Raw genomic sequence first — 26699 nt, 5'->3', positions numbered from 1 at the left:
GCGGTTTGGCAGATCATCTTATATAGAAAATGTTGCAGGTTCGATTATTGAGGAAAAATTGGTTAAAATTATGATGTGCGTGGAATATGATTGTTTATATTGATAGTCTAGTGTTTTCTACATTTATATTGTGCATCTACGAATTAAGTATTTCTGTTAGTTTGTTAATACTCTTGTTAGGGTTCTAACCTTGGGATACTACAAGCTATATTTGGGTTCGGACTAGATCACACTGTATGAATTCTCCTGGGTTACCTATACGACTGACCTGTCACCAGTCATCAGTCACTACGTAAAGCAGTTTAATCCTTTCCACCACAAACTCTTAACTATACCCTTGCATTCAAACATTTGCATTCTCATTGCTTAAAAATGATTCTAGTATTTTCTATGAATTTTTCATATACGTCGAAAATACTAGACAAGTTACTATAACATTAGAAAAATCATTACTTCTATCAGTAGTATATGTATATTCCAATAGTAGTATAAACTGTTTATTTGGAATTAGCACTGTGTAATTAACTTATCCTTGTCTTTACTGATCTTCATGACTTACCTTGTGTATAAGTATAGATAACTTTGTATAGATTCCGTTCTACCCTTTCGTCCACGATACCCTAAGTCCTATCATTACTAACCACACCTTCCCCAAAGTACTGTTATCATTTCCTTAAAAGAACTGTGTCATTTGTATTAACAATAAAGACACACCAACATAAACTTTGTCGAATGCTTTGTTATGGATGATTAACTGGTGCTTAGTTGTCGCAACATGTAGAATTACAGATATATTCTTCCAATTATTTATTCGTAAAGGCTAAGATATCATTAACGTGGTTTCATTGACCTAACTTTTACCTATCATCGGCTACTGATAACCCGTCAGCGGTTTAAAAAACAGATTACAATAATACACCCTTTTTATTGAAACATTTGGTTAACTAAACTGGTGAAAATATAGTGATAAAATAATAAGATTCGAAAAATATATTACATGAAAAAATCCTTTTGAAATTTACATTTCTAATATACAGTTATGAACTAAATAAACTTCTTTCTAGTTATAATATTAGTTTAAATATCTGTGTGATAGATTAGGTCTGTATACGAAACTTGCCATCAGATTTTCGGAAAAAATAACTTGGTATTTAAGTATTTAAAAAAATAACCTTTTATGCATATGGACATATGCAACTAATTAAAACATGTTACGAATAACAATTAAAGGAAATGTTCTTATTGTTACAGATCAACAGACCGGGCCCCAAGTTCGTACCCTGGCGCACACCGAACCTGGCATCACAAATTTTCCGTCTGGAGATGCAAACTCTAACATCACAATATCAAATTTGCCCCCTAATATTACTCCAAATCCATTTACCAGCAAGCAAAATGAAAAGCATAAAGGCACAGACACAGCGATGTCGAGTTTGTCGAAAGCTTCGCATAAATCCGAAGATGATTTTGACGTAAACGAATATTTTGCAAGGTTACAAGGAACTAGATATGTGAGCGCTCCACTGAATAGTCTTCGTAAAGAAGATAAAAATGCGAACTTAGAAGCTACTGAAGAGAATTTAGAAGAGATTAATTTGAATGAACCAGAGAAGCTTCAGAATTCAGAAATTCAGCAAAGCTTGACTGCTGATATAGCGCAGAATTTTTCTCAACTACCAACAGTTTTGCCCCAAGTTGCCAGCGCTGTATTTAGTTCCTTTTCCAATATGTTGAGCATGAAAAGTAGGGAACAGACTCCTGATGAAGTGAAAGTAAATTCAGGGTACCAAGAGGTACAATTCCAGAGGCCTGAAGATATTGGAGTCCCTTTAATGGGTGTGGAGCAGCAAGTGAAAGAAGTAGCACCGCCTCCCAAGGAGCCCCCTCTTACTGGTGAGTATCATATACTTCCAAAATACGTACATTTTATAGCAGTACATCAGTATTCTCTCGTATATACAATTGTATGTCTTGTATATATTTTTGGACAAGAGATCAGAAAAGTAACTGCACTTAAATTACTGCACTTGAATTAGACGATTCTTAGGTTTCACCTATTTCGGCCGCCAAGCAGTTCACTTATAACTATATAATAGTTTTAGGGTGAGATGATATAGTAGTTAAATTAAAGGGTACATAGGCATGCCATCTTATTCCTCTAGAATGACAACGCATCAGTAGATACCACTGATGTTCGTAGTGTTGTTTATATATATATCTATACGGTGCGATTAGCCAATGAAATTACACCATAAAAGGCATGACAACTTAGACGTCTAGAATGGGATTTCATGAGTGATATCACGGGAGTCACATGATAACATGATGTCCATAGTGCTGTTCCGCTAAATAGATGACCGTTACCATAAACTGGGCTTATTGGCCATTCTAAATTAATCACGCGGTCTTCTATACATGTAAAAAGGTCATGTTATATATATACCTATGTAGCGAAACGATGACAGCACAGCCCTATTGGACGTAAGTTTCTCACGGCTCCACTATGACCTCTATGCCCTTAACATAAGGTCACAAGTAATTACTGACCTAACACCTCGATGCAAATTGAGCGAACTTCCGCCTTTTTTCCGTTTCAATTCCACTACGCATGCGCGTTGATTTAATTGTCCAAATGCGAGTTTATTCCACATAAATAAAACATACCATCTCGACTATTATCACTGATGGGGTAATCAGAGGCATTGTCAGTTACTACTTAAGGGATTTATTAACTGCGACTTTTTTAACAGTTATATCTTCATTTTCAAATGCATTGAACACGAACAATTTACTTAACGTCAGTATGTCAGTTGTCAAAGAACCTTCTTTTCCATTTTAAGTTCCAATTTACATCAGGTAAATTGCCACCTGATTTAGTTAGCAAATTGACCACCTAGATCCGGGGCTGGCTAATCATCTTCAAATTCAAAAATGTTTTTGTAAAATTATCGAATCCCAGGTGTGTTAATATTAATAATATTATAAATGCGAAAGTTTGTGAGTATGATAATTTTATAGGTATGGTAAGTTAATAAAAGGGTATGTTTGTTATTCTTTCACCCAATAATACTGAACGGATTTTTATAAAAGTTGACAGTAATATAGCTTATACACTAGAATAATAAATAGGCTATATATTTTATTGAAATTTAACGCGTGTGAATCCACGGGCACAAGAATAAAACCTAGCAGAAATTGCAATTTGAGCATACAATTTTTGAAGTCTGTTGACTTGACAATCTCCAAAGCAAACATTATTGACCTCTCGCGAGTGTAATGACCAATGTGGTAACAAACATAATTCTACGCAAATTACAATCATTACACGCAGTTACGGCCCGTCCGTCTGCTTTGATGGTGTGCAAACACGCATCTGATAAGTATAATGCAGGGATGCCAAATGTATGAGATTATCCATACAGGTTCGAGATTTTTGATTTTCTGTACGAGGTCGTTTTCATCCTCGTACGGTTTGTACCAGATTTTAATGGTTAAAATGCATTGATGCTTTCATATGTATAGACCAATAATACAAATCATACTCATGAATACAAATATTTGCACCGTGCGAGGAATTTAACCTGCGGTTATCGGAATGCAATACGATAGAAAGAAAGAAAGAAAAGAAACAAAAATATTTTATTCAGTGCAATGTAAAAAATACAATATAAACAACAAACGAAAAAAAAAGAACATGCCGTTAAACCACTGAGGCGGTCTAATGATTTCAATTTGGCAATCCATTTTTTTTTTACGTAGGGAAAATCCTTCATGTAGGCCCGTCTTTCTCAGGGGTTGGACGGACAGGTACTGTGAGACTCATAAAAAACCTCACGGCATTCCGACCAGACCGATCCAGACCGCGACTCCAGCGGCGGTCATGCGCAAGGGGGGCCTCCTTAATGCATGGTGGGAACTACTACTATTTCCAGTTCCCCCGGCTCCGCCCACCGTGGGGGTTTCGCTCCGGAATACGGGATAAACCTCTCCCCATCTCGGTTCCTGTTGTGTGGAGACTTGAACAAGTTTGGCAACCCTGGTACAACGACATGACATGCTCGCGCGCGTTATTCAGTACCTACCTGCAGATTTGAAAATCATTTGCACGTATAATTTAGTTACAGTTTAGACTAACAAGTTTCTCCTCGAAACTTGGTAAACTGAATTTAATAAAGTTTGACATACTTACTCTATCTTTTATATAAAAAGAAACCAAATGGAATCGCGGAAACCAATTAGTCAATCTTAATATACGTGCTGTAATATATTAGTAGCAGATACATGAATGGTTGCATCGTATATTTTCAATCGCTAGAAATCTAGATGCACTGTCATCTAGAGAGACACGTTTATTAATAGTGTAAAGCAAATCGAGGTTTTTGTTTGTTTGTAATTCTTTAATATACGAAAATTTTGTAGAAAAGTATAAATTAAAATATAGGGGTTAATGATAGAAGGTTGAAAATTTAGATTCGTATGTATTTTTAAATGCTAAATCATAACATTATATCAAAAAATAAAAAAAATATTTAGGGGTAGACAACCTTTATCACTTAGGGGTATGAAAAATAGATATTAGCCGATTCTCAGACCTACTGAATATGCATTTAAAATTTCATAAAAATCGGTCAAGCCGTTTCAGAGGAGTATGGTAACTAACATTGTGACACGAGAATTTTATATATAACATATATAATAACAATTCATTTACAATTTTGTGTTTTATAATCGTTTTCATCTAGTACATATCCTATATATGATACCTCGTTGATTCCCACATATTCCACCCCGGCTCTAATGTACCCAAGGCCAGCTTTGTCAGTCCAGCTAAGTGAAAAAAAAAGTTGCCACATAAGATTGACAGATCCCCCCCTATCAATCAAGTTTTTGCTGCGACAAATACTCTACTAATTGCAACACAAGATCGCGAAAGTTGTCTGGAACGAGTACTGGAGCAACTTAGTAGAAAATTATGAACTAGAGTAATTGATTTAAGAGGGCCTCGGTGGCCTGGCGGTATAGCACGTCGCGGGTTCTATTCCTCGCACAGCACAAACAATTGTATTTATGAGTATGATTGTTTGTACCGGTCTGGATGTTTTCTCTATATAATATATATTGTAATATGAATTTACGAAAAAAAAAATTATGTATTCGTAAAAAAAACAAGCTTTAGCTAGCTTAACTTTAATGTGTGTTGTGAGTGGTCCTGAGATTATTATTATTGTCTCTCTTTTTCACAGCGAGACTGGTGATTAGTACCGAGGACGGGACATGCAAAAGATTGTTATTGTTATTCTGTAGCAGTTAGGAATCGACGGACTATTGCACATGTATCTAAGATACATGTCCAATAGTCATAGTATAGTAATAGTAGACAGCCTTGTATAGTGGAATGTATATTAGTTTATTTAACTTCAGATCTTCCATTGCTTTATATAGTTTTAAGAATACCCATAACATAACATAACATAACAGTCACAACATTAATTGCAATTTTTTTTTGTTTAAGGTACCTCAAATTACCGCATCACAACAAAGAAGAAGGCATATGCTCAAATACCTGGATTAAGTTCTGGCGATAATACTCAAAGTCTACCACTGCGTCCTCCCATGGGTCAACCTAATATACCGCCATTTTTTACATCAACTATACCTAATATACAAAGTAATGATGCAAATCTGGACAATAATAGACGACTAACAATTGAAGCTAATACAAATATACAACAGGGAATTAATGTATTTAATCCTGTTCATCCAGACTCTAATAATGAAGAAACCACCCTATTTCATCCAGTAGTAAATTATAATGAACCAAATTTATATGACAATATGGCTAAAGAGAATATTGGCGCTATTGGACAACCGTCTAATTCAGCGATACAGTTTTATGGCCAAGATAGCCAAACAGCAGCTATTGCTCAAGCAACTCCGCCAATCATTCCTCCTCCACCTATGTTCTCTAGCGCACCGAAGAAAGATAGTCAGATTGTAGGAAAATCAGTGTTGCCACCATCGGTTGCAAGGCGCATTTCTACAAGTCATCCGATAATAAAACCTTCAATAACACAAACTTCTGTTTTGGCATCAAATATATTTGTACCCCATTTGAATCCGACAGCGGTAGATAATTCGCAAAATTCACTTAATATGGGATTACATAATGAGGCTCAAAATGCGGCGCCAACTGTAATAACACCAATGTTTGATTCAGCATCACAACCGGCTTTAAGTAATATATCTGGTACTTCTGTAATGACGCCTGATACGACACAGATACCTAATGAGGCTAAAAATATAAGTCATCAACAGTTGTCTACAGCTTTTTCGGTATCAGGATCTAATATACCAGTCGATGATTTTATGCAAACAAATATTTCAAATATTGCTACAATTGATCAGCAATCAAATATCCAGGCGACGTCTTCAAGTACTGCTGCATTGTTTGATATACAATCTTCTAATATACAGCCCGTACCATCAAATATATTTACTCCCAGTTATTCTTACAAGGATTCTGAACAGTCGTTTACTCCGACGACAACGTCTGCATCAATAAATATATTTCAGACTAATATTCAGCCAGTATTCGAACAGAAAAACTCAACTTCCACAAACACAATTCCGTTTAACAATCAAGGACATATGTTACAATCACCCACTGTTGCCCAGAATATACCTCCATCCATTTTTAATCCAAGTATTTCGCAATCTATTAGAAGTGATGGTTTGATGCAAAGCAGTCAAGAATATACAAATGTTGTTCAACCTCAAATAGCTGAACCTCCAAAATTACTTGCTGAACCTCCAAAATCAACTGGAAATGTGAGCTACCGATTAACTAAGAAACGACCGCAATATTATGCTGGACCTATTGAAGGAATTGGTTCCATAAGTAACAACATGAAACCACTTCTACCCACAGTAGAATCAAGTAGTTTTCAAGGTGCTTTATTTACACCTTCACAGCAAAACTTACCACCACTCGAACAAGAAATTGTAGCACCTAATATTGATGAAGCGACTGTGCCATTAATCAATAAACATGAAAACACTTCTTATGCACAATTTGAATTGTCTAAAACTCCAGAATATCCGTTAACTAATATGCAAAGCGATTATAACACAGCATTTGATTTAAGTAGATCAACTACGGATAAATACGAGCAGCCTCAACAGGAAACTAAAGGATTTGGAATTATCGGTTCTTTAAAATCCAAACTTAGTTCTATAGATATAAATAAGATACAGAACACTGTGACAACGTTTTTCGATCCTGGTTATAATGATACTAAAAATGAAGCATTTAATCGAGACAACATGCCTCCTAGAGATCAGTCTAATACGCAACCTGCCTACAACAGTCAAGAATTTGGTATATTCGTACCTAGTGAACAGCCTCAAATTCCGGCACAAACTTATGATTACCAGAGCTATCAAAATCTATACAATTATAATCAAAACGCACAATATCCAATGCAAGATTCGAATAATTACTATCAGAATCAGGACCAGACCCAGTTACATTCTGCAAACTATTACACAAATTTGAATCAGGACCATGTACCCAACTATAATACAGCCTCATATACGCCTACTCCTGTTATTGCAACCGATCAAAACATATTTCATAATCAACAAGTTAGTGATATAAATCTTACAAATGCCGGAGGTATAAACACAGCTTCTATTACCCTAGGTACATCAAAAGAAAACATCGAATACGTACCAAACGTATCTGTACCTGTTCAAGGAGCTGCTGGTGATAATATAACTGCTAATATAAACAAAGATGAATTTAATTTACCCATTCCAGGCTTTTTTAATTTTACGTCTCAAACACAGACAATTCCTTTAAATAAAACACCAGATTTACAAGAATCGTTCAATATATCATCAATATATGACAACGTAAGCAATAATGTAATAGATACGACAACGCATATTGTAGAACATAAATCAGCAGTAACAGAAGATTTCATAACGAATACACATACTGAAACTTCATTACAAGTAACTGCTCAAGTGAAGCATGAAAATATTGTGCCTTCGGAAGCCATTCATAGTCTTCACTCTTCAAGTCAAAATCATGAAGATATAAAAACTGCAAATACTGTCATAGAAAGACCTCATCATGTCTCAGAAAATCCTGAAACAAAAAATTACTTCCTTTCAAAAGAATCACTGTTAATGTCTGCAAAGAATCATATTCAAATACCAGAAAATACATTTTCTAAGTTCTCATTTGATGTTGACAACAAAGATACAATTCTATTTCATAATAACCAGGTATTAAATGACAAAAACCTAACTCGTCACGTTCATAGCGATTCATCGAAACAATATAACTTGAATAATACTCCAGGTACATCTTTAGAAAGCACAAAACTCGACTCCCTTATGAAAAACGTAACTCTAAATGAAATACAGAAAAGCGAATCTGAAGAATCAGTTTACGCGAGGAAGGATAGTGAAAATATCATATGTAAAGAAAAGATTCTTGATAACAATCAGGAAAATGATAGTGTTTCCAATTTTAACATTTGCGAAACATGCAGAGAGGTTAATAAACCCGAGGATAAAGAAGCGGATGATTTGACTACTCAATTAATAGAAAATATCATAGCCCCTATACAACTTCTGAACCCAGTAGAAGTTCCACTGACTGAAAGTAGTACACCTGTTGATGAACGTATTGATTTTGATACAGAACAATGTGCAGAAATATCTCACATAGCTGAAGAAACTATTGAAACACATCAATTACAGTCAGCAACAAAACTTTTAGGTGACAAACCTCTGGAAAACATTTCTACTAGGGGCTATGGATGGTGTACAGAAAACACTTTGGCCACCTCCAAAAATTTCATAGATCACGATTACTCTTTCCAAATAGACACAAACTCAATTGGTTTTTACGGTGGGAATTCTTTATTCTTTGATAATGTACCCAATAATGCTAGCGATGAAATTAAAGCTGAATACAAAAACTCACAAGAGGATATACCTCTAGTGTTACCTAGACAAATGAGTATACCTTCAGCACCTGCTCCTGATGATGATTCTAAATCCGATGAAACTGGCTTAGATGTGCTTTCTATAGAACAAGATGCAAATATAGACTTTCCTCTTTTTGAAGAATTTGTAATAGATCCTTCAGAAACTGATGATGATAAAATTGAGTATAAGGAACGCGAAAGAAGTTCCGAAGACCCTATTCCAGAAGTTGATACATTCACTAACCGAGTAGAGAAATTTAAGAAAATGGAAGAAACAGCAGTTGAAGGTCATGATGATGCGTTTAATATAAAGAAGACACAAAGAGTTGATGTCATTACAACCAATAATCCTGCTATTACTATAGCATCATATTTTGATACAGGAAATTATGCTGTAGAAACTCATTACAAAAATTCCACCTCTTTTCCATATGTACGTTTTGGTTCACCTAACGAAGTTATTCGTATACCACCTGGCTTTGAGGATGAATTTAAAAGAAAATTCAGTGGTATGTCTATAGAAGAGTTATATGGAAGTAATAAGAAAGAACCGTATGTTCCTGACACTTTTACTCAAACGCAACCATCAAATTCGCCAACATACAGTACAGCGTCTAGGCCTTTAGGTGAATTACTTAAGTCACAACAGAAAGAATCAAGAAAATCATCTTCTACATCAGAAAAATTACCTCCCTTAGCCTCCATTTTTGGTGATAACATTTTACAGAAACAAACAGAGCCTAATCAACAATTACCAACTACAAATACTGAGAAGTCCCTATTAACATCAGAAATATCATCAGCTATGGTCTTTGCAGACAGCAAAAAAGAAGATTTGCCATTCGTGGAATCAAAAAAAGAAGAATATAATGCTAAGTTAGATAAACCACTATTCGGTAACACTTCTGTCACTGCTGAAAATACTGGAACATTACATTTGTTTTCTGAAAAATCTTCACCAATTATTGAAGAAAAGCAATCACAAACACAGCCATTGCCTGATCCGATAAACTTCTTTTCATCTACTGAGAAAACTACTAGTAAGAAGCAAGAAGAAGAGAATGAAAATAATTTTAATAGATTGGCAAGTTATTTTACGGGATCAACGAATTCAGATCCAGTAAAGTCTTTTTTTGAGTTAAGCCAAAGTCAAAATCATTACAGACACGCTTCAAGTAAAAATAAACCAAATACTGAAAATAATAATTATAATCAACAGAATAGTCAGTCTTCTTTAAATCAAGATAATCTTTCAAACATTCCACACGACCAGTCTTTAAGAAATCTAATGAAGGATTTGACAAGTTTCCAAAACTTTAAAAATGACCAAGTAGTTAGGACAGTAAATTATTTTACTGTGGAATATGATAATGTAAATATAAATGAAATTAAAATAGGTGAACCAAACTATAGTCAAATTTTAGATAAAGAGATAGGTAATAAAGTTTCATCTACGGTAAATAGTGACGAAAATAAACTAGAGGAAATGAGTAATGTTCAACATTGCCTTTCTATTCTAACGCGTTGTAAATATTGCTGTAACAATGTAACTTCTGTATTGCACAAAAATTATTCAGATAAAAAAGCCATGGATAGTGAAAATACGGAATCTAAACGAGAAAGTGGTAGTAATATGGAGCGGAACAAGGCCGGCGCTAGTCAAAAAGACGTTACAGTGACATTCCAAAATGATAATGAAGAGTCAAACGAAGAAGTCGGTGTTTTGACCGAGGTATATATATGATGCATTTTCTTTAAAACTCTGCTATTAAGAGTACAATATTAGAAATTTCCGTTAAGTTTGTTTGTTGTATATCTCTGTTTGTTTAAAAAGTATTGCGACTTTGTCAGTATAATTTTGGACAACATTATCCTATGTTGTTATCCAGGAAATGGTATATCGTGTAAATTTGTGCGTCTGTCCGTTTTGCGTTGTGTAATAAACATTCTGATCTGTAATCACTGGATATATTAACATTTGTGTATTAGTAGAAAAATTGAGCATTAATATATAAAAAGCAAAGGGAAAATTTTACTTTTCGGTGGTCTAACGATTTAGAACATATCTTACAATGGTCCATTATCTTGTACAAGCTTTGCTTTGTTCCGTATTAGATGACATTCTATAAATAGACCTTTTTATTCTGTGGAAAAATCTTCAAAAGACCGTACCTTGCCTTACCTTACCTTGGAGTGGCGACAAGAGGGGGTGTATGGGATTGTTATCCACTAAAAAAACTACGGTGTACCTACAAGCGTCATAGCTGGAGTCGCGAGGTCGCGTTAGCTTTCTAGCGGTACTCCGCGACGTTAGCCCGCCTTATATGGTGTAGGATTGTTGTTAGGATGACATTTTTCGCGCTACCCAATTATTAGAAACGTATATGTAAACGCGCACGTCTCTAGGATCATTAAGATGGGGGCCTGCCTCTCTCAAGGCGAGCATCTAGGTCTCTGCATGAATAGACCTGGACCTAGATGCTCGCCTTTCGAAAGGCAGCGCCCCATTATAATTAACTAGACATATTATAATTATATAAAAGTATCAAAATATTTTTATAATAGATATATTAGCTTTCATATGTATATATGTACAAACTTAAAATGAAATCAAACTGTGCCATTACAAGCGTTGTAAAGAACGGGCAGTTGCTTGTAATCAATTCGACGCTGTATAAAAATTTTTGATCTATTAAGTTCATATGAACATTGGAAATTCTGATTAAACATTGATGATTGATGGTTGAATGAAGTAAACCAAAATCAATTATCTACGCCTAATATTTTTATAGCTAAATGTCTGTGTTGTAGCAACGTCACGTTGCGGAGTATATCCCAGTTAAACATCACTGGTTCTATCGCGTGGATCTGGAGAACAAGTCGATGTGGAGGGGATTTTCTGTAGTGGATTCAATGGCTTTGGAAGAAGCTTATCATAGCCGTGAGTATATCATAATTTTACATTCTTATTATCAATCTGATCTGACTGATTGACAATACATATGCTAAGATGGAAACAAACCACTGATTGCAAACAATCGAATATGACAATTACAAAAACAAACCATCGATTGATAAAACGCCTACTGAATCTAGATAGGCATAACCTCAAAATAATGATAGGCCACTGTCCCTTAAACAAACACTTGACAAAATAGGTGCTACAGATAGTCCCCTTTATCTAAGCTGCTTTGAAGCCGAAGAAATGGCGTACACAACGAAAAGAAATCCTCGGAACGGTGAGGTCGATCCGTGAAGCCTGTGAAGACTCGAGGAGACTTCTGCGCTTTTGAGATCAGCTTGGCTGGCTATTTTAGTAGTCTGGCTGTACACGCACAACGGCCCAGATGAGAGGCTAATTGCGGAGAGTGGAGTCCAACTTACATTACATTACATTACATAAGCTAAGTAGTTGAGTCAGATACTTTTTGGAAATGGTAGAACATGCTTTTTGATCTCGCATAGCCGAGTGTATGTTCTGATCTTCCTTCCTCACTCCCCTAATTTCCCCTAACTACCCCCTTATTACTTCTTAAAACCCTGGTAACGTACTTGCAATTCCCCTGATGTTGCTGGTACCGGACCCGTCAAACTCTACCATACCATTAAATAAATTAATGACCACTTTCCATGCAGCCACTTTGGATGAGAACACGCTGGTGGCAACGGACGGTGGACGGTACGACGTAAATGTCATCGGCAGGCTCAGGATAGCTGTGTATTGGTCAGACAAACCGACAAATGTCATGCGGTTAGTATTTATCACTGTCCTGCGTTGTGAGGATAGCCGCTTGGGTTTTTATATAAAATAATAAAGACGGACGACGACGATTGTATGTTCTTTATTCGAGGACCGGAAACGGACGACAACATTAGGAAAATAATCTAAGCACAGAGTACAAAATAATAAAATAACTTTTTCTAAATATTAAGTATTTGGATACTCTAACAATCACTACAGTCAACTTTGTATACGGTCTATCCGATTCTTCATTATAGGATACTCGCCCCAACTTCGCACGGGTGTACATGTATTATACATATAAACTTTCTTCTTGAATTACTCTATCATTAATCTCTAGCATAATTAATATGCATTTAATGCATAGTTTAAAAGATCTAAAAAACAGACAGCGGGTGCGACTTAATTTATATACTATATAAAGATTAGCTATTTTTATTTATTTCTTTAATTTATTCTATACATATATTTTACATATTTTCATACCTAAATATACTATTTCTATATCTCTAATTGCTTTATAGTTTTCATAAAATTCCGATACTCGAATGTGTTACTCGAACTTCGAATTTCTTTGTAGTTTATTTAACTTCAATGAACGCAATACTAAAGATGATGATCGTGGGTTCGATTCCTCGTGCCGATGACAATCATACTCATGAATACAAGTGTTTGCACCTTGTCAGGAATCGAGGTACAGCGGTGTCCTATACCACCGAGGCCGTCAAAATTTCGCTCCTAAGTTAATTAATAAATTCATTAAATTCTAATAACTATATAAATGTTAATATATCTTTTTAAATATATAGATGCAGCTGGTTCTACAAAGGTACAACGGACCCTAGATATGTACCCTACACGGAGGAAATCGCTGAGAAGCTAGAGGTAATCATATACATATATTACTAGCTGTGTCCGCGACTTCATTTGCGTATTATAGTGACCTTGAGAATTAAGAAAAAATATTCCATAAACCTAACCCAAAAAGGCAAAGAAAAGTTTCATCAACAACAAACTTTCATCCTCTATTTTATTTTACCCCCTCAAGGATAACATTTGTACAAACTTTTAATGTCATACTTATTTATATTTAACTAACAGCCCAAAAAATAAATGTCAAACTTCTAGCTATAACAATTACGATACTTCCATGCAACACTTCATCCCCTTTCAACCCTTTTTTCGTATTAAAAAGTAGCCTATATCGGCTATTAAACAACATACTATAAATCTACTAGCTGTCCCGGCAAACGTTGTATTGCATTAAAATAAAAAAAAATTTAGGGGTGGACTACCTTGGCCGATTCTCAGACCTACTCAATACGCTCACAAAATTTCATGAGAATCCGTCAAGCCGTTTTGGAGGAGTATGGGAACGAAAACTGTGACACGAGAATTTTATATATAAGATTAATTTACACATGTATATGTATATATATATATATATAATACTGTTTCCAGGAGGAGTACAGACATGGCATTACAACGGGCGAATGGCACAGACGTCTGCTACTCCCAAACAACGAGTCGGTCGTGATGCACGGCCCCGCTGTCATGGTACATCTATATATATATATACGCATTCAGTTCCACACCCGTGAGTGTCTAGAACATTCTAGAATATCAAAATTTCCTTCTCCCAACACTGCGTCTGCTACTCCCAAACAACGAGTCGGTCGTGATGCACGGCCCCGCTGTCATGGTACATCTTCTGCAAAACGCTACAGACGCGTTCAGTTCCACACCCGTAAGTGTCTAGAACATTCTAGAATATGATATATATATATGATACATCTGCAAATTGAATTTTATAGTGTCCACAGCCCATTGACCCTATTTCCAAATACCTTTAATCCTTTTTAACCTATCCTCATCCTGAATTCCCAGCTGTTCACCTTCGGCAAACGGGTATACCGCAGCCCACTCAAAATCAGGGTACCAGGAGACCAGCGCGAGGAGATTGACCACTTACTACTCCTGGTGCACGGCGCCGGCGAGTACAGGATACAAAAAGAAAAGAATGTTAGTGTTTCAGAAGATTTAAGATATACTCCGTCATACTCGTGAATGTAGACTGGTCTGCTGTAGAATAGAATAGAATAGAAATTCTTATTTAGTTACAAAACCAGTTGATCGTGTATTCAATATTTTGACTCTAATGAATTAGTGCTATTTGGTAGTTTGTATTCACACATTTCAACTAAAAAATGTAAAGTTACAATGATTATTTAAAAGAGCAACACGCAAGTTTATTGCTAGTTCTTTTTGTGATGAGTCTGCGTTCCGAATGAGTGGCAGAATAAAAATATATTCAAAAGTGCTTGTATAGAGTTTATTTGAATAAATATTATTTTTATTTCTATTTGGCTTTTAAAACAAAATTACGATGAAATAGAAAAGATATGCAGTGTAATAAAACTATAATATACATAAATTAAATACACACATATATATAAGTAAAATATAAATTATAAGTTTATATATACATTTTACATAGACCACCCACTCACTCACACACATACACACATACACACACACACACATACGCGCGCACACACACACATGCACTATGCACTCACGTTTAAACTGAAAACTAGATGTATAACAAATTGATATGAAGGGGAGACCTGGTGTCTGAGGTACAGGCTGTGGCTTAGTTTGGGCTCCAGATTTCCCACAAATTATATTTGTGATTTTTATTGTTGGCATTTATATAATAAAACTGGAATAATGTACTTTGTGGAATTGAAATAATATTTATTTATTTATTTAATAGTGGGTTATTCAACAAGTTGTGTATGTTGATAAAGATTTATTTATTTTACTTGCAGCAATCGTCGATGCGGCCGCGCGTGGTGCGGCGAGGTTGGGATGAATCCGAAATAGAAGATACTGAGCCATCCAGCGTGGACCACCTGCTGCTGTTCTGCCACGGTGTGGGTTCCGCCTGTGATATGCGCTTCCGTTCTGTAGAGGAAGTCGGTAAGTGATTTGTGGTAAATAATTACCACATAACATTATCAAATCTATACATATAAATGAAATTGGAGTGTCTGTTTGTAATATTGAAATAACCGTTATTTACTCATGTATATGAATATAAATACGGTATATACACCAAAAAAACATTTTTCACAATTTTTGTCTGTCTGTCTGTCGGTCTGTTTGTTCCGGCTAATCTCTGAAATGGCTGGACCGATTTTAACCGGACTTTTTTTGGTAGGTAGCTGATGTAAGAAGGAGTAACTTAGGCTGCTTGTATTTTAGAAAAATAAAGTTAAATTCCACGCGTACGAAGTTGCGGGAACAGCTAGTAAAAAATATATCTTATACATATATATAAAATTCTAGTGACTATTCAAAAGTATATTAAGTTTATTTGAATAAAGAATATTGATATTTCTTACCTTTCGGAGCTTGTTTACCATTCAAATTCAACATTTCTTCCAATATTGTTACCATTGTTACACCTGTACCAGACGCAAACCTAATCATTTCTCTTCATCATAAGGTTGCCTGGAAGGGATCGCTTTTTAGCAATAAGGCCGCCCATTGTTACCTAAACAATAAACAAGACAAAGATCTTGTTTATTGTTTTTTTTTATCATTTAACACATAATTGTGTATGTAATTGTATTTTCTGTGAGAGGAACAATAAAAAGTTTCATTCATTCATTCAAATTACATGAAAAATAAACTGAAATATATTTGTTTAGTCTGTCTATTCTATTTTACTTGTAAACATATTTTGACCAGCAATGAATGCACGAATAGGCCTATGTCCAGTAGTGAACTGTAGTGGACTGCATTGGACTGATGATAATGATGAATATACAAATGAATTGATGATGATGAACTTTGATGAATTTCTTTTTAATTTCAGTGGACGACTTCAGAGCCACTAGTCTGCAGCTGGTCAAATCGCACTACAGAAATTCATACGAGAACGGAGCTGTCAATAGAGTCGAGGTGAGACTTTTAATTTTTATTGGTAATACTTTCATCATCTGCTTCTTCCTTATCCCATTTATTTGTGGCCGTCGTAATATATTTTCCTCTACCATACATCCCTGTTGGCAATCATCTCGTTATTTACTCCCATTCTTACTGTATAATCGTGTTTTGTAACGCTTTATTGTACAATACATTTAAAATCACAGGATACAAGGTTTTTCGTTGTATCCTTTAATTTTAAATGTATTGTATATGTATGATTATATATGTACTGCATGCATATTTTGTCAAACTGAAAAGGAAACGCCACTACACATCTTATGTAGTTGTAGCCCATTTATGCATAAACAAAATATCTTCTATGGAGAGTTTACACGCTATCCTGAGGAGATAAAAACCATCGCTCCTAAGAATATCTTTCAATTCTTGTCCCTGACTGGTCTAGGTAGCGAACTCTGGAAAAGGGCGAGCACAATAGATTTATGTACGTCGCAGTGATATAAGTCCAAGCACCTGACAAGATCGGAAAGTAAAATTAATGTATTTATTCTGCAGGTTTTACCCATCTCGTGGCATTCAACCCTGCATTCAGGGGAGACGGGGGTGGACCGCCGCATCGCGCAGATAACCCTCGACAGCATCCCCAAACTTAGGACGTTCACAAACGAAACAGTTCTGGATGTGTTGTTTTATACCAGTCCAATTTTTTGTCAGGTAAGAATTGGTGTTGAAGAAACTTGGGTCTAAAATATAGTATATTTTAAAGATAGTGTTACATTCACAACACTAACCTTTGGGGTCCACATATAAATGTGAATATATAAATATATAATCACATATAAATTCCAAATTTGAATTTAAAAATGAATCTGTGTTATTGTAAACATGTACAACATTTGTTTGAAATGAATACGAGCTGAGTTTCTTGCACATTATTACTAAGTTTCTTTCTGTATTTTAGGCACAATCATCTGCTTCTTTCTTATCCCATTTATTTTATTACCTTATTAATGGTCGTCGTAATATGTTTTTCTCTTCCTTTCATCCCTGTTCGCAGCCATCTCGTTATTTACTCCCTTTCTCACTGTATCATCTCACACACAGTCCATCCATCTCTTTTTCGGTCTTCCTTTGCCCTTTTAACTATCAAATTCAAGTTCAAAATATCTTTATTCATGTAGGTCTATTACTCTCTTACAATATGTCAAATCTTGACGGTAGATTTAACATATTGTAAGAGAGTAATAGCATATTGTAGTTCGGAACGATTTTGATATGAGAAGAACTCGCTAGAAAGTATATTTTTTTTTTATTAATATGTAAAGATACAATGACAAATATTTTTTTTTACATTCCAGACGATCATAGACACGGTGTGTTCAGAAATGAACCGTATATACAAGTTGTTTAGAGCACGCAATCCAAAGTTCAACGGTCGGGTGTCTCTAGGCGGCCACTCTCTCGGCAGTGTCATATTATACGACTTACTCTGTCATCAGCCGGTAAGTAGAATACATCATAACATAGTATAAAACAAAGTCGCGCTCGCTGTCTGTCCGTCACTATATATATCTTTAAAATTACGCAACGGATTTGTAGCGGTTTCTTTAATAGATAGAGTGATTCAAGAGGAAGTTTTATATATATATAATACATGCACCCGTGCGAAGTCGGGGCGAGTAGCTAGTAATCAATGTAAAAAGAAGCCGAGTCCACTGCCTGTTCTTTTAAATCTTTTAAACTACGCAAGTGATTTTAATGCAGTTTTCAGCAATAGATAGAGTGATTCAAGAGGAAGGTTTATATGTATAATACATGTACACCCAGGCGAAGCCGGAGCGGGTAGCTAGTGACATATAAAAAGAACAGTTCTAGAAATTAAAAAGCAACTCGTCACGATTTCGTTACGATGCATTCCAATCTTTGAATTTTTCGCCTTGTTCTATACTATTATATGATATGCATGTATTATAGATTGTCTTCGTGAGTATAATTGTTTGCTTCGCTTGGGCCTAGATGGCGCTGTGTGAATTGTCCAGGATTGATATTATTATTTATTAAACTTAAAAAAAATTGTCATCTCCCCTCTTAAGGAGAGATGATGGCAACTTACCCCCGGCAGAAGCACAGTCGGCAGGGGATCAGGGCCCCAGGGAGAGAGACCGGCGTACAATGCGGGCAGAATTTTTTTTACCATTATTATTTATCTTATATTTGACCTCAAAGAAAGTAACAATCACCCACACGGGTCTTAAGCTTATTTTTTAATGTATTTTACAAAGAGTTGTATATGTTGTATGTTAATAGGACGAAGAGGCGTCGGACAAGAATTACGTGTCCGGCCCGGCCGGCACCGGACAGGAATCCGTCCGGTTTCCACGGCTCGAGTTCTCCCCGGCGGCACTTTACGCATTTGGAAGCCCAATAGGTGGGTTGTTATTTTAAACTTTTGTTTAAGTAGCAATTTTTTTTATTGATAATGGTATGGTACTGTTGACTGGCACCAGTGGATGATGATAGGATGAACATGAGGTCAGGAAGGTCGCGGGTTCGATTCCTCGCATAATACAAACATTTGAATTCATGACTTTGTATTTCTCTGAATGTTATCATATCAACGGCGTTGGTCTATCGGTATAGCGCGTCGAGGTCGCAAGTTCAATTGCTAACACATTCCAAACATTTATATTAATGAGTATGACTGTTTGTATTGATCTGAGTGTTTTCTATGTGATTATGTATTTGACAATAAAACGTATAAGTATTTACATCAGTTGTCTAGTACCCATAACACAAGCTCTACTTAGCTTGAGACTAGATGACGCTGTGTTAATTGTCCAGGGTTATTTATTTATTGGTATAAGTAGTTATATCAGTTGTCTAGTACCCATAACACAAGCTCTGCTTACCGTGGGATAGCGCTGTGTGAATCACACAATTAACACAGCTCCATCTAGTCCCACAGTAAGCAGAGCTGAGAGGGTTATTTATTATTTAATATTTTTCCAGCTATTTTCGAGTGCATCCGCGGCGTGGAGTCGCTGGGTGCTGACTTCGCGTTGCCAACATGCAAGAATTTCTTCAACATATTCCATCCATACGATCCCATAGCTTACAGGTGAATCAAATCAAATCAAATCAAATGATAGAAATAAAAGTTTTGTCGCGCCGTGGTGAACCTGTGCTCCGTGGTGTGCTAATATGGTTGAGTGCAATTATGGCTGGCTCATCCATCATACTTTTGAACGGGTGATGCTTTTGATGACTGGGCAGTTCAGGTTACAAACACTGATTAGACTATTTGCTTTTGCATTAGCATATGCTGGTTGTCACTCTATTCTCCCAATTTTGAATTTAAAAATGAAACTGTATTATTGTAAACATGTGCAAGATTTATTTGAAAAGAATACTAGCTGAGTTTCTTGTCAGTTCTTCTCATCTTTATTCATGTAGGAGTATTACAGATTATGATATCTCAAATCTACTGTCAGTTCGAAATGATTTCGAGATGAGAAGAACTGACATGAAATTATACTTTTACTCGTATTCTTTTCAAATCACACATGTACATTTTTTTTTATTACCACTTATGTACTATTTTGGCGTAACTTAGCAATTTCTATTCTATTCTATTATTAAATTTATTTTTATTATTATTCCAGGATTGAACCTCTAATCAACCCCCGACTGAAGAGTGTGAAGCCTTATCTCATACCGCACCACAAGGGCAGAAAGCGAATGCATTTGGGTAAGAATGACTTCACGATGTGTCCATTCATTCTTGTTTAGAAAATCTCTCAAAACATCCCTCCCTTTTAAAACAAAAAAGACAGGACACTTTCATCGACTTATAATCTATACATATACATAAAATTGGAGTGTCTGTTTGTAATATTGAAATAACCGTTTTTTACTATAAGCATATGAATATAAATATGGTACATGCACCAAAATAACATTTTTTATAATTCTTGTCTGTCTTTCTGTCTGTTTGTTCAGTGTAATCTCTGAAATGGCTGGGCCGATTTTGACGCGACTTTTTGGCAAGTAGCTGATGCAATAAGGGATAACTTAGGCTACTTTTATTTTAGAAAAATAAAGTAATGACAAAATTCCACGCGGACGAAGTCGCGGGTACAGCTAGTCATATAATATGAATATGATCACCAATAGACAAGGTCGCACTGCTTCCGGCAAACGTTGTTTTGCCATATAAATTATTCTTGGTATTAAAAAATAGGAGTTGGTGATAGAAGGGTGAAAATTTAGGATTGAATGTGTTTTTTAATACCACGTTATTAATAAAATACAATATTAGAGTTGGACAATCCTTATCACTTAGAAGTATGAAAAATAGAAAGTAGCCGATTCTCAGACCTACTGAATATGCATATATTATTTCATAAAAATCGGACAAGCCGTTTCAGAGGAGTATGGTAACTAATATTGTGACACGAGAATTTTATATATAAGATTTTATAAATACTAATAACAATTATTGTATGTAGAATTGAAGGAGACGATGGCGCGCGTGGGTGCTGACCTGAAGCAGAAGCTGCTGGAGTCACTGAAGGCCACGTGGACCAGCATGTGGCGGACGCCGCCCCCGCCCAACGACGGACAACTAGAGAAGGTAATAATTATAATAATAATAATAATCACAGGACAATTCACACCACTAGACCTCATACAGACTCAGATACTCGCGCCATCTAGACCAAAGTTGAGCTAGCTAAAGCTTATGTTATGGATACTAGATAACTGATACAAATATATAGATAAACTGATACAATTATATAGATATTTTTTCCTAAATAATATACATACATATCTATACATATAAACAAAATTTGAGTGTCTGTTTGTAATGTTGAAATAACCGTTTTTTACTACATGCATATGAATATAAATACGGTACATACACTGAAATAACATTTTTTACAATTTTTGTCTGTCTGTCTGTCTGTTTGTTCCGGCTAATCTCTGAAATAGCTGGACCGATTTTGACGGGACTTTTTTGGCAGGTAGGTGATGTAATACGGTGTAACTTAGGCTACTTTTATTTTAGAAATCTCTAATTAACTTTTTTGTTATATTCCACACGTACGAAGTCGCGATACATATGTATGTATGTTATTTACATCTTGAGGCAACTATAATAATATATGTATCCTCCAACCGAAATACAGCTTACAAAGCAAGCTGCTTGGTTCCTAAAATAGGTTAAGGTTGAAATACAGTACCCACGTTGATACGTTTTTAGTCTGTAAAACTTGATTTAACTTTATACATCATCATCTGCTTCTTCCTTATTCTGATTTTCCCATTTATTTGGGGTCGTCATAATATGTTTTTCTCTTCCATTCGTCCCTGTTTAACTTTATATATATTTTAATAATAATGATAATTTATTCAACATAACATAATACAGAGTGAAAAATGTTTTCTAATATTGTTTGCAGGTAGTTGAAGAAGAAATGGAGAAAGAGAACTTATGCGAGGAAAATAAAGATGTCATCCCTCAAGATATTGATGCGGTGAGTTACATAAATAAACTAGCTGTGCCCATGTTTTACCCGCGTGGCATTTATAGCCTATGTTGTAACTGGCTAATGAGAAATGTGTTTTATATCTAAATTTGTATTTAAAATTTGTAGTTCCTTTTGTAGGTCCTTGTTTGTTACTTTCATTCTATTCTGTTTATGTCAGTAGTCTATCCTAATATGAATTTTTCTCCGTATACCAAATCCTTTTCTTACCTGTACAAATATAATAAAATACAACAGCCTGTATGTTATTCTTATGTATAAGCTATATTACTGGAAAGTTTCATCAAATTACGTTTAGTAGTTTTTGCGTGAAACAGTAACAAAGGATCCACTATATCACCGAGGCCGGTGGTATAGTGGTTTAGCATTCCGATTTACCTTCGATGGTCGCTAGTTCTATCCTATCCACCCCGACCACACTTTTACACACACACACGACACCGTCCTCGCCAATATCGCGCAATCAACCGGGCGCTCCATACCGGCGCCCCTCCGATCGATCCCCCGTCCAATTCAAACGGGGATCGAAATTACGACGGCCTGGGCCGAGGTTCGAACCCCTAGTGGTGCCCTCAGACTAAAGTCGTATCCGTCAGGCAGGAGTTGGCTTTCAGCCGCTCCATAAGTCCTTCCGCGGGTTTGGAGTGCCATCTGCACTCGCCCCCTAACGTCCAGTGAAGCTGTAAAGGCCAGCTGCGGCCAACAGCATTCCAGTAGTCCGAAAAAAAAGCTAGTTCTATTTCTCGCACAGTACAAACATTTGTATTCATGAGTATAATTGTTTATATCGGTCTTCTTGTTTGTTATATATATTATGTGTGTATTTATATAAAAAATGAAAAAATTGACTAATAATAATAATAATTACGGCCTCGGTAGTCTAGCGGTTTAGCACACAGAATTACTTTCGATGGTCGCGAGGTTGATGATCTGCACGTACAAACATTTGTATTCATGAGTGTAATTGTTTGTATTGTCTGGGTGTTTTCTATGTATATTATGTATGTATTTACTAAAATAAATGTATTTTTAAGTATTTGTATCAGTTGTCTAGTATCTATAATACAAGCTGGACCTGGGTCCTCCGATGGTTGTATGTTCGATTCCTCGGTCGATACAAACTTTTTTATTAATGAATATGATTATTTATGTGGTTGTATCTACATCTATTATGTATGTATTTATTTAAATAAATTATTTATTTTGTAAATACATACATAATATATACATTTTTTTTACTATACTATACAATAAATAACAATTGTCTATTATAGAACCCCTAACTCAAGCTCTGCTTAACAGGGTACTTGGTATCCTAAGTGAATTATCCAGGGACATTATTTAAAAAAAAAAAATAAAAAAAAATCTATTTAATTTTTAATTTCATTCAGGCTACATGGCCCATATTTTAAATACCTTATTATAGAGTAACATACATAGGAAATAATAATAAAATACAATTGATTTTAAAATACAATTTAAGGAACCCCTTTTAATAATATATTTTAGTCATCATATTATATTTTTTGAGCTTTTTAATTTTAGATTCTTAGTTGTACAATTAGGTTATGTAAATACTAGTAATAAATATAATTCAAATATTAATTAGTGTAATAGTAAAATAATATATCATTGATTTTAGATGTGAGCGTCGAGACATCGACGCCATTTTTTTTTATCTAGGATTTTTTTTTATTATGTGATGCAGTCAACTCCTGAAGTGATGGGGAGGTTGAACAACGGGCGGCGAGTGGACTTCGTGCTCCAGGAGGCGCCTTTTGAGATGATCAACGAGTACCTCTTCGCCATGACCAGCCACGTTTGTTATTGGTTAGTTTTTTTTACGGTCTTGGAAGCCTAGTGGTTTAGCACACTATACATTTTTTGGTCGCGGGGTCGGTTCCTCGTTCGGTACAAACATTTGTATTTATAAGTATGACTGTTTCACAATATATTAGAGTTGGGCGTAGTGGTTTGATACACCGATTTAGTTCCGATGGTCGCGAGTTTGTACCCTCGCACGGTACAAACATTTTTATTCATAAGTTTGATTGTTTGTATTATCTGAGTGTTTGCTGTGTATATTATGTATGTATTTACAAAAAAATATATTTAAGTATTTCAATCAGTTGTCTAGTACCTATAGTGTAAGCACTGTTTACCTTGGGACTAGATGGCGCTGTGTGAATTATCCTAAGATGTTATAATTATACTAGCTTTTCCCGCAAACGTTATATTGCCATATAATATAATATGGCTATTAAAAATAGGAATTGGTGTGAAGTAGAGGCGTGAAAATTTTGGGTTGTCTATATTTTTAATGCCGCATTATAAAAAAAAAAACACCAAAAAATTAAAATAAAATCTAATTAATAAGTGATAGGGGACTTATTAAAAATAGATAGTAGCGGATTCTCAGACCTACTGAATATGCATATAAAATTTCATAAAAATCGGTCAATAAGGAGGATGGTAAATAACATTGTGACACGAGAATTTTATATATAAAATGAAGATTTTGATTGTGGTCTGTTCGTCACGACAGGGAGTCCGAAGACACGATGCTGATGATATTGAGGGAGGTGTACTCGAGTATGGGGGTGCAGCCGGACGGCAGTGTCCCCCAGCAAAGTCTCACCGTTCAACGCACCCGGCTACAGCGAGAGGTATATAAATATACTAGCTGACCCTACAAACGTCGTTTTGCCATATAAATAAATTTGCTATTAAAAAATTAGGGTTGATGACAGAAGGGTGAAAATTTAGGTTTGTATTTTTAATGCCACATTATAAAAAGTAATAAAAAATTCTCCAATAATTAAAAAATAATGTTAGCGGTGGACAACCCTTAATACTTAGGGGTATGAAAAATAGTTAGGAGCCGATTCTCAGAGCTAGTGAATATGCATATAACATATAGAAGGGTGAAAATTTATGGTTGTATGTATTTTTAATGTCACATAATAAAAAAAATGGTCGAAAACATGAAATAAAAGTTTTGGGGTGAGCCACCCTTAACACTTACTAGTATAAAAAATAGTTATATACCTATTCTCAGACCTACTGAATATACATAGAAAATTTCATCAAAATTGGACAGGACGTTAAACACGAATAAACACGAAACACGAAACACGTGAATTTTATATTCAACTAACTGTCCCGGCAAACGTTGTTTTGCCTTAAAATAAAAAAAAAATAGGGGTGGACCAACATTTAGGGGGATGAAAAATAGATGTTGGCCGATTCTCAGACCTACTCAATACGCTCACAAAATTTCATGAGAATCGGTCAAGCCGTTTCGGAGGAGTATGGGAACGAAAACTGTGACACGAGAATTTTATATATAAGATAATTGTGCAATTTTTTTTTAATAATAAATTGAACGAACCGCTCTCCGAACCTCTAGCGAAGTCCACTAGCTTAAGTGCTAGATGTCAGACATTAGTTGTCCTTCAGCCGCTCCATAAGTCCTTCCTCCAGTTTGGAGTGCCATCTACACTCGCCCCCTATCGTCCGGTGAAGCTGTAAAGGCCAGCCGCAGCCAACATTAGAGTAGTCCGAAAAAAGAGATTAGTGTGTACATTTAAGTAAATAACATGAACATGTTCTGTATGAATAACTGAATCTAAAATAAAATGCCTGAAATAAGATTCTAGTGTCGTACAACTTTCTCTGTAAAAAATAAACTTACATACAGAGTGACTAATTGCAATATTTTCTGTTACAGGATGAAACTATTATCGTGAACACAACAGGTAAATATAATTGTATACATAATTAATCATTCCATATAGTTTCCCGTAAATATTTATTTATTTAAGTGTTGAACTTAATAAAGTAAATCTACTGCTAATAATTAACTAACTTAACAAAAACTTAAGTATTGAACTGCACAAAAATAATGTGTACATATGACGAACTTAATACCTTGTGGCGATCTACCAGGCAACCATGAGTGGTGCAGAGAAAGATTGTTAACTTATAAAAATGATACATGTCATAATAATAATATTATTAAATAATATCTCAGGACAATTCACACAGCGTCATCTAGTCCCGAGCTAAGCAAAGCTTGTGTTATGGGTACTAGACAACTTATATAAATACATAGAAAACACTTAGACCAATACAAACTCATGTATACCAATGATTAAATCATAGGAGGAATAGAACCCACGACCGTCAGTAGTAAGACAATGAGCTAAACCGTTGGACCGTTATTTAAATCGTAACTATGAATGAGTAATATATGTATTTAACTATATTTTATTGTTTGCAGATCACCCATCTACAAGTCGCGGAGAAACCTGATACAGTAAATATTAATATAGTAATTAACATTAGGTAGTATGTACACTACAAATGGCTACATGTAATAACAAATTCACTGTTAATATAATTTTTTTATTTATTCAATTCAGGCTACATGGGCCATATTATATGTACCTT

The 26699-nt window shown here is 35.2% G+C and overlaps 1 protein-coding gene across 1 annotated transcript; it reads left to right on the top strand.

Annotated features, from left to right (window-relative positions):
- The first annotated feature begins 1351 nt into the window (after positions 1 to 1351).
- Positions 1352 to 26699, top strand: LOC131843040 (uncharacterized). Its single transcript, XM_059191630.1, has 21 exons — positions 1352 to 1893; positions 5513 to 10734; positions 11814 to 11943; positions 12639 to 12753; positions 13554 to 13629; positions 14206 to 14305; positions 14451 to 14491; positions 14632 to 14766; positions 15576 to 15726; positions 16628 to 16713; positions 17254 to 17412; positions 18057 to 18200; positions 19006 to 19126; positions 19708 to 19816; positions 20361 to 20446; positions 21207 to 21331; positions 22161 to 22235; positions 23956 to 24077; positions 24793 to 24913; positions 25978 to 26005; positions 26530 to 26699. The coding sequence occupies exons 1-21, from the start codon at positions 1425 to 1427 to the stop codon at positions 26559 to 26561; spliced, it is 7647 nt and encodes a 2548-aa protein (XP_059047613.1). The 5' UTR covers positions 1352 to 1424; the 3' UTR covers positions 26562 to 26699.

Source organism: Achroia grisella, unplaced genomic scaffold (assembly GCF_030625045.1).
Source record: "Achroia grisella isolate CSIRO2021 unplaced genomic scaffold, CSIRO_AGI_Agris_v1 utg2716, whole genome shotgun sequence".
Classification (NCBI taxonomy): domain Eukaryota; kingdom Metazoa; phylum Arthropoda; class Insecta; order Lepidoptera; family Pyralidae; genus Achroia; species Achroia grisella.
Note: the sequence above shows the minus strand (reverse complement) of the source record. Positions and strands in the feature narration are given on the sequence as shown.

Coding starts and splice junctions, on each gene's coding strand:
- LOC131843040 (XM_059191630.1), top strand. CDS start 1,425: ATGTCGAGTTTGTCGAAAGCTTCGCATAAATCCGAAGATGATTTTGAC. Junction 10,735..11,813: donor AAGTCGGTGTTTTGACCGAG/GTATATATATGA, acceptor TCTGTGTTGTAG/CAACGTCACGTTGCGGAGTA. Junction 19,817..20,360: donor TACGATCCCATAGCTTACAG/GTGAATCAAATC, acceptor TTATTATTCCAG/GATTGAACCTCTAATCAACC.